General features: G+C 29.0%; 2 protein-coding genes across 2 annotated transcripts; both read left to right on the forward strand.

Moving 5' to 3' along the window:
- The first annotated feature begins 4,039 nt into the window (after positions 1 to 4,039).
- On the forward strand, positions 4,040 to 6,024 carry LOC108474698 (eukaryotic translation initiation factor-like). The gene is made up of 5 exons (XM_017776698.2): positions 4,040 to 4,385; positions 4,998 to 5,166; positions 5,255 to 5,380; positions 5,617 to 5,682; positions 5,760 to 6,024. The coding sequence occupies exons 1-5, from the start codon at positions 4,177 to 4,179 to the stop codon at positions 5,805 to 5,807; spliced, it is 618 nt and encodes a 205-aa protein (XP_017632187.1). The 5' UTR covers positions 4,040 to 4,176; the 3' UTR covers positions 5,808 to 6,024.
- Positions 6,025 to 10,754: 4,730 nt separating this feature from the next.
- LOC108474700 (uncharacterized) lies at positions 10,755 to 13,330 on the forward strand. Its single transcript, XM_017776700.2, has 2 exons — positions 10,755 to 11,646; positions 12,737 to 13,330. The coding sequence occupies exons 1-2, from the start codon at positions 11,408 to 11,410 to the stop codon at positions 12,795 to 12,797; spliced, it is 300 nt and encodes a 99-aa protein (XP_017632189.1). The 5' UTR covers positions 10,755 to 11,407; the 3' UTR covers positions 12,798 to 13,330.
- The last annotated feature ends 95 nt before the right edge of the window (positions 13,331 to 13,425 follow it).

Here is a 13,425-nt window from a genome sequence, read left to right on the forward strand (position 1 = left end):
CTAAATTTCAATATCTTCTACAAATTAGCGGGTAAGTTCATATGGTTGAATTTAGATGTTTATTTGTGAATGATTGAAGTTTATAATGTGTTATTATATACTGAATTTGTTGTGGGATTGTGTAGATTTTGTTAATGAAAGAATAAATGTGGAAATGCAAATTAGGAAAACGCAGGATTGAGTACGTTCGTATCGTGACGTGTGATGAATTGACGGATAAGACCATGGTTGTTCCATGGCAAAGTGTGAAATGTAGGTATGGTATCATCCATACTGAGTTGTGAAATGTAGGTATGGTATTATCCATACTGAGCTGTGAAATGTAGGTATGGTATTATCCATACTGAGCTGTGAAATGTAGGTATGGTATTATCAAATCCATACTGAGTTAAGAAATGTAGGTATGGCATTTCCCATACCGAGTTGAAAAATGTAGGTATGGTATTTCAATGAGGAAAACCATACTGAGTTGTGAATCGTGGCATTGAGCAACGACGTACTCAATTTCGTAAGCCGTTTCCTAATTTGATTATAAGAAATAAAAGAGAAGTGATCCAAATGGAAGAGATTGAGTAGTTGTTACTGTTGAGCTCAACTATGTGAATTATTATAACAATGGTTGTGAATCGCAGGAAACTTTAGTAAGTGTTTTGGTATTGTTTGGAAATATTATGTTTGGTAAGCATTACTTTTAACCTATGAACTTACTAAGCTTCAATAAGCTTACTTGTGTGTGTTTAATATTTTATGTAGATTGACTTGAAGTGAAGTGGGTAGATCGGATCAACACAACAAAGCACACTATCCAGATCAATTCGGTAGCTTTTGTTTTATGTTTGAAGATTTATATGGCATGTATAGAGTTTAAATGAAATGAAGTAAAGATGTTATAAACTAGTTAACAACATTTTGTACTAAAATAGTTTTTGGTTAGTAGCAGTAGTCTGAGTTTGAAAATTCACCATAAATCATAAAAATATAATTATAGGTTTAATAAAATATGAAATTAAATCTTATTGAATCTAGTTTCACATAGAAGAAACGTGTAAGCAAAAGGCTTTCATATCAGGAGATATTTGAATTTTTGTGAGATAAGGTCAGAGTGATTTTGAACTCCCCTGTTCTGATTTGTAAAAATCATTAAAAATTATAAAAAATTAATTAGGAGTCATACTATATATGTATGGATTCCTTATTGAGTCTATTTTTAATAGAAATAAACTTCTTGGTTATTTGAATTCTGTACATGGAGAAATTTGGTTCGTAGTGAACAGGGGTCAGAGCAGCGGAACCCTGAAACAGGGGAGACTTCAACTAATAAACTGTACTAATTGGCCCAACCAAAAATTCTAGAAAAAAATTAGTAAGTAGATATATGAGCCTAGATTTGGGGAAAATTTACGGATTTAGATTTCGAGTTTTGTAACTCGAGATATGATTTTTTTTGCATCTATAACGCAGTTGGACAGCTTGTCTGGAAAGTGTGATATAAATTGTTTGAATTTGTTTAAGTGCTCAAATAAGTTTAGTAATGCCTCATGCTCGACTCCGGCGACGGTCTCGGGTAAAGGGGGCGTTACAGAAGTGCTAAACGGAAGCCCGAAGGCTAACTGAAGCTCATCAGAGCTGAATTGAAACCCCAAAAGGTTTAACTGAAACTCATATGAGTTAACGGAAGCTCGTAAGAGCTAAACAGAAAGCAAATACGAGAATTCGCAACAAATGCTGAATCTCGGTTTACTTGGGTAATTTACAGTCAATTCATCTTTTTCACTGAAAGATCGTACTCATTTTTTGTGTTTCGTTCCTCTGAAATACACAGTTCAATTTCATAACTTTTGTACATAATTTACTTAATTTCAACAATTAACAAATATAAATATTAATCACCATACATAAAATAATATTGAAATTTAATAATATTAACAAATGGTCACTAAAATTTAGTTATATAAACTCACAAGTTCGATTTTTTTGTATTATAGCGATAATCATAATTTCATAATAAATATTCCAAATAAAACATTATATCATTTCTAATTCAACATTTATCGATTATAATCGGGCATGTGATCAATTTATACACAAGTCATTCATATATATATGTATATTTTTTCTCCTCCTCCTCTCCATCCACATCCTTAGTATAAACAACACACTTGTAGGTAACGTTATCCATAATTTTCACTATCTACTTATGTGAATATTCAAGTTGTTCATCTGTGTCATAGTCACTAAATTATTTTTATCCTGAGCTACAGAACTCCAAATTAAGATCCATAAATTTTCCCAGAAACTAGACTCATATGTATTCTTACCATAAAAATTTCAAAATTTTTGGTTACAGTTTATTCATTGAAGTCTCCCCTGTTCTGCTGTCTGACAGTTCCGACCCTTCTTCACTAAAAATCAATTATCTTCTCGTATAGGATACGAATGATGTCCTCGTTTGTTTTCTTGAAAATAAACTCATCCAGGATTCTAAAAATATAAATTTAAGCCCTAATTATTTTTATCCAATTTTTGATGATTTTACAAAGTCAGAACAGGGGAACCCAAAATCATTCTGACCTTATCTCACAAAATTTATCATATCTCGTAATTTACAATTCCATTGCTTACATCATTTCTTCTATAAGAAGCTAGACTCAATAATCTTTAATTTTATATTTTATTCATCCTCTAATTCCATTTCTACAATTTTTGGTAATTTTTCAAAGTTAGACTACTGCTGCTGTCCAAAACAGTTTTAGTGTAAAATGTTGATTTCCATTTTGCCCCAAATTTTACAATTCATACAATTCAGTCCTTGCTCAATTAACCCCTCAATTAAGATAAATTTCTCAATTAATAATTTTTCTAGACATTATAAGTTATTTTATAACTATTGAAATTCAGAATTTCCACATAAAACTCTAACTTCAAACTCTTTTACAATTAGGTCCCTAACATTCACCTTTTATTCAATTCTTTCAATAAAATCAGAATATAAACAATTTAAAGCTCTAATTCCATGCCAAATCATCATATACTTCCAGCGCTCATCCATAACAACTTCAAAAATTAGCCATGGAATCAAAAACTAATGAAATAATAAGTTGGACCCAATTGTAAAAGTCCAAAAACATAAAAAATTCAAGGAGAAAGCAAGAATTAAACTTACATAAAGCCAAAGTATGAAAACCAGCTTGAACCCTCCTCCATGGCTGTTTTTCAGCTGATGAATATGAAGAGAAATGAAGAGAATTCTAGATATTCTAATTTAGTCCCATTTTTATTAAGCCAATTTTAGCAATTTTCCAATTTTGCCCTTATTTCACCCATTTCCTGATTTTTTCTCAGGTATTGCCGAAAATATCTCCTTTGGGATTATTTTCACTTTAGGTCCTTCCTCATTTGACAATTAAACTATTTAATCCATCTAGCAACTTTTACACCTTTTTCAATTTAGTCATTTTTATTTAATTAACCACCCAAACGTCAAAATTTTTTGACTAAATTTTATTATTACCTCACCAACACTCCATAAATATTTCTAAAAATGTTTATGGCTCGGTTTATGAAGTCGAGGTCTCGATACCTCATTCTCGACCCAATTTAGCTAATTAATTCTTTTAAATCACCAAATTCACTAATTAAAAAATACTTTTATACTCATATTTGACTCATAGGTATTAATTTATTAAATTTTCAACTCACCCGTCGAATTTAGTGATCTTAAATCTCTATTCCGGATACCACTGAAAATTAGGCTGTTACAAAGACTCAATCAATATTATTATTATTTTTCTTAAATGGAATAAAATTGTCAAAATTGTAAAAAAAAAAAAGACAAAGAAAAAAAAAAAGGTCAATGTGTATGGATATGGCGTGATCACATGTTTAAAAAAATCACGTCAAATTATTTAATGTAATTGAAAATTTGAATTTAATAATAAAAATACATATTTTGAAAAATAAAAAAAAGTTAAAATGAAAAAATAATTTCACTATTTCGGGCCTTTTAATACTAATAAAGCCCCAAGTCCATTAACAACCCTAAACCCAAAACTACAAAGGAGAACCCAAAACTGAAAACTTTCCCCTCTTTTCTTTTCCTTTTTTTTTTTGCCCTTTAAGCTTAGCTAAAGACGAAGCGGAAAAGAAAAGAAAGAAAAATACAGAGAAAGAAAATCTATGGCAAGCGAGGCGGCTGTGGAAGTTAACGCCATATCGGCGGCGGCGCCAGAGGCGGCAACAACAACAGGGGCAGAGAAGCAACCACATAAGCTCGAGAGAAAGTGGACCTTTTGGTTTGATAACCAAACAGGGCATAAACAAGGCGCCGCTTGGGGTACCTCTCTACGCAAGGTTTACACATTTGACACCGTAGAAGAATTTTGGTGGTACTTATTCAAATACCTAATTCTCCTTTTTTATCTATATCTGAAGATCTGTTGATTTTTTTTAGTTGGTCTTGATCGTGCCTTATTCGATTTATGGATTGGATTTATTCGTATCCTTTGAAAAAAAAAAGGTTCTTTTCCATTTGGGTTATTGATGTATTTTTGTTTGTTCAATGATTTATTGGAGATTTGCTTTGTTTAAAGAGAAAAAGGGTATTTTGTATTTTTGTGTTTGGTTAGTGAGAAATTGATTGTCATTGGAGGTTATTGTTGTCTAGGATCTTAGCGCCTGGAAAATTGTGCATATTGTATTTAAGACATTTTATATCTACATGAATTTTGATGTGTTAGATTATTTGTATTATATAGATTTGGAAACATTCGTGTATTTGTATCATGTTTTATGTCTTGTTTTAGTTACTTTTTTCATTGTTGCGTTTAATATTGTCAGGTCTAGCTATGAAATTCAACCATTTCCGTATGATTCGGTTTATTGATACCTCTCCCTCTTAGATTCGAGGGAACTTAAGATGGTTTCTGTTGTTTGCCTTGTTATGTTTTCTATTGTTCGCATTGGAAGTCGAGACTGAAAATACTTTTGTCATGTTTCAGTTTGTATGATCAAATATTCAAGCCCAGCAAGTTGCCCGGGAATGCTGACTTCCACTTGTTTAAGGCCGGAATTGAGCCCAAATGGGAAGATCCCGAGTGTGCTAGTGGAGGAAAGTGGTCTGTCACTAGCAACAGAAAGGCTAATCTCGAGAATATGTGGCTTGAAACCGTGGGTGCTTTGAGCCATATTGTTATGCCTGCTGTGACCTATATAAGATGTTTTGGGATTTTGGTTGACTATATCTCATTTTTTGCAGTTGATGGCATTGATCGGGGAGCAATTCGATGAGGCGGATGAGATTTGTGGTGTAGTTGCCAGCGTACGCCCAAGGCAGGACAAACTTGCATTATGGACCAAGACAGCAACGAACGAAGCTGCTCAGGTATAGGACTCCCGTGATGTAAAACCATCTTAATCATCATGTTTACCAAACTTGTTACATTGTTTGAGTTTTTATTCTTATATCGATGTTTCCATGTTTCCAAATAAGTCCGAGCAACATAGGTTGCAATGTATAATTTGCAGAAGTACAATGAAGTCATTGTCTCTTCTTCTCAATTTGGGACTTTTCTGAATGGTATATGCGCTGATGATGTTAATTTGAACCCTGTTTTGTAGATGGGCATCGGGAGGAAGTGGAAGGAGATCATTGACGTCAACGATAAAATTACTTATAGCTTCCATGTAAGCATTATTCGATCTATACTTGTGATTTTGATTGCATATTCTTTTATCATGACCGGTTGCTTTGTATGTTGCAGGATGACTCGAGAAGGGAAAGATCGGCAAAAGGCCGATACAATGTTTGAACATCTTTGCCGTTGTCTTTGGGGCTTGAAATATTTTTCATGTGAGTTGTTTTTTTTAATGTAATACCATCGATTATAAAGTTTTTATGTCGAGGTATTTTTTATATTCTACATATTGAAATTTTTACTACAGCCCCTTCATTTATAATTTTTGTGTTATGTAGATTTTGACATATTCGTATATTTACTTTGTATTCATGTTATTTTCTAAAATAAATTAGGGAAGTTTGTCATGTTTAAGGAGTCGGGTCTCAGGTTCAAGCCTTAACATCTTTCATGTATCTTCTTTCTCACCTTGCTTTTGACCGTCCGATTTGATTCTAATGTATGTCGGTCCGGGTTTTTTTTTCCCGACCTTGTAACCAGCCTTTATGTCACACATATTTAGGTAGTACGTCGTTATAGTAAAAGTTGAACATATTCGTGTCGGATGATGATTACATTCAAGTTGAAAATTTTAATTGAGAACTTGTTCCGTCCCCAAATTCGAGCTCACCTTGTGGATTTGTTTAGATTTATTTTGGTCTAGTTATGGTTATATTTCATTTTTTACTCGGTTGTACTTTGTGTTGAGTTAATTTTAGTTCCGGTTGATCATGTTTATATTTATTATGTTATTTTATCTTTTAAAAATATATTCATAATCTACCGATAAACTCATTTATCTCAATTAATTAAATTAAAAATTATTATGTATTTAAGTATGTTCAAATTGTGCTCGAATTCACGACTTCTTTGTTATTACATTTGTAGCAATGCTAAAATTTTACATAAATTTTGGTAAATACTCAAAACTTTTAATTTTTAAATTAAAAGAACAATGTGATTAAATGCATTTAAACTCATGTTTTGTATTTAACAAAAATTATGATTAAAAATGCCAAATTTTTCAAAAGACTTGAAATGTATTAACATCTTTAAATAAAATGTGAACATGATATGTCTATATTATTAATAAAATTCTTGTTTGAGGATATTATGAGTCAACTAAGTATTAACTTGGTGAGGGAAATTATAAAAGAATAATCTTTTGTATTTAAAATAAGTTGTACTATTGGAGTGTTTATTCTTTTAATTTAAAAAAACAAAAAAATATGCATATTGTGCAAGTTAAATTCATGTCAATTGCATACGCACACTTTATTACTTCTATTATAACTTATATATCTATACTATTAACAAAATAATTAATTGAGTTTGTGAGATGAGTCAACTAACACTAACTCAGTTGGGGAAATATATTATATCCAACTAATTTACTTATAACTTGGCTCGACCCATAAAAGAAAATTCAACCATCCCAAAATATTCATGTATTTTTAACTATCACATTGCTAAAAAAATACGTACTTAATAAAATTTTTAGTCACACAATAGTTTAAAAATACATGGACTTTTTGGGGATGGTTGGATTTTTTTATACTTCAGGTCGGGTTATGGGTAAATTAGTTGGACATTATATATTTTGTCCAAATTATTAATAACTTAACAGTAAATTGTAACTGTGTAATGGTTTGAATAAATTTTTAATGTACAATAACTAGTCTAGAGCAACATTTTAGTAGAAGAATTAAAGTTAACTTTACATAATCGTATAGAATTGAGTTTGAAAACAAATTGGTTACAACTGAAGGTGCAAGAACCATAATTACAACTTTTATAATGAGAATTAAAATACTTTCAACTATTGGATGAAAGTGAACCTTTCTAGACTATAGAAATTAGCTATTTTTATAATTTTTAATTGAATTGAATTAAATTTATAAATGTAATTGAAGAAGAAAAAATTAAATTTTTTTTTTATTTCTCAAAGTATTTATCGGAGCGAGTCCAGTAACTAATTTTCTATATTCTGTAGGCCCATTGCTAGCCACGAATTAAAAAAAATGAAATTTAAAGCTTATTTCTCGTTAATTTTCAAAAGTGCTTTTAGAGCTTTAATCAATGCTAAACCGACAAATTTTGAATTGGAAAGTGCTTTTGAATTCAAAAGCAAAAACAATTCTTTTTTAGCTTTAGTTTTTTCCAGAAACACTTTTGGAGTCAAAATGATATTTTTAACCTTTATTTATACTCGATATATTTTACGTAATGTTTATATTAAATATATAATTATTTCTATGTTGATATTTATATCAAATATATAAAGTTATATATTTAAATTAATAAATTTTATATTTTAATAATAATTAAAAGATAAATTATATATTCAAATTAAATTTTACAAATAATTAATATTTATTATTTACAAATATTTAAAATTTACATTTCATATACTAAAATATTAATAATGAATTAAAATAAATTAATTTTATATTTTTACTAAAATATCATAATATTAACTAATTTGAACATTAATTAAATGCATATCTTTCACTATACAACATCATATCTAAAATAGATATTTTATTTCTCAAAAACACATTTTGACGATAGCACTAAATACTTAAATCTTAAACCAATCTTTTTGTAAGCACTTTTCACAACACTTTCCAAAAGCTACGAGAAACTATGATTTGTTTTATTTTGATAATAAAAAAAAGTTAGCTATTTATTTTATTTTGATGATATGCAATAGTAGAATTATTCTTTAAAATATTAAATTTTGTATAATTCAAATATCATGACAAGTATTTACGTGGATAATAATGTAAAACCAATCTATTTTGAGTCGAAATAAAAAATACGATCTAATCAATTTAAATTTAGATATTTTCTAACCTAATTTGATTATAAAATGCCAATAATTCAAACTCAAATTTATCCAAAACTGACCCAAGACTTAAAATTACTTGAACAAATAACTAGATATGACTCAAATTTGAAGTGATTAGAACCGTATATTATATGAACTCAAATGATTTAACAAAAAAGAAAAAAAAGCCTCGAACTAAATAACTCAACCTAAAATGAGTCACACTAAAAATTGACACAAATCAAAATAATTCAACAAATTTAAAACTTGAATTGACTCGATCCAATTTATCTTGATTTAAAATCGATTAAATATAAACCGAATATTGTAATTTGATTATTCTAGTGGGGCTTTGGTATTGTTGATTAAAGCAAAGGCATTGGGTCTTTAGATACTCGGATTCAAATCTCACAACGAGCAATTATAATATTTACGTCTTCAGTTTTATTATATTTTTATGCTATGTATTGGTTTTGTCCAATTTTTTTTTTATTTTTTAAAATTTTGTATTAATTGAATTCTATTTAATGTAGATAATTGGGAATGACAGTGCTTTTGAAACCAGAAAAGTACAAAGGAAATAGAGTATTAGCATTCATTCATTGAACATGGACTCTTTTTGTTGTGTTTCCAATTTGCAGCTGAAGTAGATACACAGTCCATTTCTCATCAAGTATATATCCAAGGACTCTTTTGTCTCTTATTACTTATATGTGTGGACTCTATGAATTTTTGCAAAAAAACCAAAAGAATGTTATCCAAATTTATGGACCAATTTTGGGATGGAATAATTTTTTTTTTACTCATATATATATTTAACATTTACTTCTATAATTTATTTATTTATTTTTATTTTGATCATAACAAGGGAAGGAAATGGTGGAGTTTGAATTCACATCATTTAGGTGTTAAACGAAAGCTTTAATCACTACTCTAAGTATAGTTGTTTGAATTGAATCGGTTTGGATCGTAAATTGATTAGGGTGTCAATTCGGAAAAAAAATTAGACCAATTGATTGAGGGTTTGGTACGAATTTATTGGAATTAGTTGGACCGGTGAATTGGCTTGTTAATTATTTTTTGAAAGAAAATTTTTAAAGTTTATAAATACAAATATAATATAATACAATATAAATTTAAGCATATTATAATTGTAAACACATGTTTAAGATCAAACCAACATAAAATACAAATGTACGAAGAACCAAAATTTAACTTGACAAAACCCACTAATTACGTATGGTAAATTTGAAGATTTATATATAATGATTATTTCTAAATAAAACAAATAAAAATTTGTAAATATCTAAATTCACATTATCGATTTTTTGAATTTTTTATATATTTAAATCAGACTTTTATATCTTATTTAAATATTTAATGATTATAAATATCAAGTATAAATTTTCACAAAATCAAAATACTCCAAAGCTAACAAAATTCTTAAATTTCCTTAAAAAATCAATCCAAGTCCCTTAATTTGATAAAAGAATTTCTTTTAATAAATTTTTCCGTAACTTTATATTTTATTATTTAAACTTGATTTAATGATTTTATTTTCTAAGTCTCTAAAACTTTTCATGTTTAAATTTAGTCCCTTTATTCTATTTTTAAGAATTTAATTTTTTATTTTTCATATTGTAAATTTAATTGTTACCATTATTAAAATCACTTTATTATAAAATACTTTAATCATTTCAAAATAATTATATATAAAATTAAAAAATCCTACAACTAATAAAATTTAAACCTAAAATATTATAATTTTAAACATTTAAATTTATCATCTTAATTAAAGCTTATATAAAATATCTACTAAATTTTAATTTTTTTTCACGTGCCATAGTTTACATTAAACACTGAATAATTTATTAATCAAAGATTCCGTTTGATTTTTAAAAAAATTCATTAATCAATGCTTTGACTTTTATAATTAATAAAACATATGCATTATATTAATCATAATTATTTGGTATAAAATTTATAATTTTACAAATTAATTTGAGATTTTATCATATATTTTAAATTATATTTAAAAATAAATATAAATAATTAAGATAATTGATAATTTTCAACTACACCAAATAATTATCATTATATTAATTTTATATATTTTCAAAAAATCATTATATATAAAAATCGTAATTTGAAATTAAAAAGGATCAAAATTGTTAAAATTATGGATAAATTTATCTCATGTTTTGAGGATTAATATATATAAAAGACACGATATAAACACGCTAAAATCTCACCGTTATGATCAAAGTTCCATCGATTTCTCCTCCAACGTTGACACCTCACCCAATAAAAATGCTTTACCTAATTGATTTTATTTTAGAGACAAATTCCAAGATTTTCTCTCTTTTTTTTTAAATTTTTTTTCTTTTTCTATATTCATAGATAAAAAATTTGTCAATTCATAGAGTTTTGGTTACTTCATTTCTGTATTTCATTAAAGGTCAAAAGCTGGTTTTTTATTTATTTATTTTTAACTCAAATATTTTTTCCCATCACTTTTCCAGGAAAAATAAATCTTAAGCCGATTGGAATTTTTTAGCTTGATTTGAGATTCTCAAGTTTCATGGTTTTTGTATTTTCCCCCTTGAAAATTGAATTTGCAATTTATGGTTTTCTTTATGGTGTCAAAAACAAAGGGTTGACTTTTTTCTTGGGATTTTATCAAATTGAAGGATTCCACTTTCCAACCAGAATAAAATAAAAATTTTGAATTTTGGGGGTTAGGGTTTGATCATTCATCTCCTTTTGCTTTCTGGGTGATTGGTTTTTTCTTTTTTTGAAAAATCTCAATCTTTAAGGGGCTTTATAATTTATTATAAAAGACCCCATTTTTTCTCTTGAAATCCAAGTTATTCAATAGATTCAGAGCTTTTGAGTAGAATTGTCAATGGATGCTGCCCCTAATGATGTGAAGGAGGTTAATGGACATAAAAGGAACTCTTTAAGTTCTATAGATTCTGCAGAAACTGAAGATCACACTGATGGAGAAGAATACAGTGAGTCAAATTCTTTGTTGCTACCTAAAAAAGGTGGGATGTCAAGAAAATCTGAAAAGACAAGGAGAAAAGTCCAATGGAATGATAGAAATGGTGATAAACTTGTGGAGATCATGGAATTTGAACCAAGGTAAAATTGGGTTTTTTTTTTTATTTTTTGGAGTTTATCTTCTAACATGACAGTACTTCTGTTTGATGTTTTGAGAACTTTGGTTCTTTTCGTTTGGCTTCTTTGTTTGCATATTCTGTTTGAATTTGATCAAGTGTAAAGAACATAATTACTTGATAGTATCTGCAAATTCCCTGTGCTTTTACTTGCTTACCATTTTGTCCTTAAAACATATTATGCTGTACTCCATTTTTGATGTGTACATATCAGTGTCTAACTAAATGATAATTCTTAGAATAGAACAAATGAGTACAAAGTTTGTAACTTCATGTTGCATATAAACTTCACTCTTAAGGCAATGCAATGTTTATCCCTTTTTAATGTTCTGTAGATGCATGATTGTGTTCCTTTTAAGGGTTTGATTTGGGGATAATTTGCTGATTTAATAATTGGTTTATATCAAATTTAAGTTTCTTGTTTCATATTCCTACGAATGAATCTGAATCGAGGACTTGGCTGTCACTCATTATAAAGTTTTAGGACAAGGTTTTCAACTATTTTAATTGTGCCAAATGCCTTCTATTACAGCATGCTTTTGCACCTTTCTTCAAAATTTCCGTTCGTATTAGCTATAGACGTTATCTGAATCAATAACACAGTGAATATCTGCTCGGGGGATTTCGTGTTTTTATGTTCTATTTATGTAGTTTGTGATCTACGCCTTTTAATGCTTTGGCATCCAATGGACTATCTTCTCTAATAACACGATTTGAATAGTTCTTGTTGTCTTAATTACGAGTTACTTGAATTCTATTGCATGGTATATTTTTTGGTTTTTGTGATCGATATGGTGGCCTATTTTGGGATCTTTTGTATTAGTATTGTTTTATGCTGGAAGAATTGCTGATTGAGCATGAACGATCCTACACAATTTTTGACATATATTGATCGGTAACTCTAGGTTTCGTGCGTTCATGATATATGTCAAACTACAAAAGAAAAGGATTAGTGTGAATTACAATTTGGCCTTGTAATATGATGATAATGTGTTTTTTTTCGGTTGATTCACTGTTGTATCTCTCATTTCCTAATGTCCTATCCGTGCTTGCAGTGATGTGAGCGATTCTGAAGACGACGAGGATAAAGATTCCTGCATATGTATAATAATGTAGATATAGGGCATTTTTTTTTTCTGCTGGAAAAAAAATCGATTGGGCTTCATTTTCAACCTCGAGTTTGATATCTTGTTACCAGATAGCACTGGTCTCAACTCTTTTTTGGAAGGATAGAACAGAACATCAAGAAGCTGACCGAGGCAGTCTTCTTGTAATTTTGCATCGAATTGGAGGCCCCCCATGGGGGTTTATCACATGTTCCACCATTAACAGATGAGAATTTCACGGACCTTATCTCACAAACGGAAGCAGATGAAGATGACCGTTTATCTTTGCACGATGTGTATTCATTAATCATTACAATTGTCTCTGTTTTTGTATGCTTTTTCTTGTATGTTGATATATACGAGTCGAACAATGTTAGAAGAGATAGCATTCCTTGATACTGAAACAAAACAGTCGAATACTTTGCAGCTTATGTTCTTCTGAATGTTAGATCTCCATAAATTAACATTCTATGTTGCTATTTTCCTATCTGCTGATAAATTATGAGTTAAAGATCAAGCTGTTGAGCTTTGTTATTATGGTTACTGTTTAGTCGAGTACCGGAAACTTCTGAACTGCAAATGAATCTGAGTACCAGAAACTTCTGAACTGATACCATCAAGTTCTTGTTGCAGTGTGT

Source organism: Gossypium arboreum, chromosome 3 (genome assembly GCF_025698485.1).
Source record: "Gossypium arboreum isolate Shixiya-1 chromosome 3, ASM2569848v2, whole genome shotgun sequence".
In the NCBI taxonomy this organism is placed as follows: Eukaryota; Viridiplantae; Streptophyta; class Magnoliopsida; order Malvales; family Malvaceae; genus Gossypium; species Gossypium arboreum.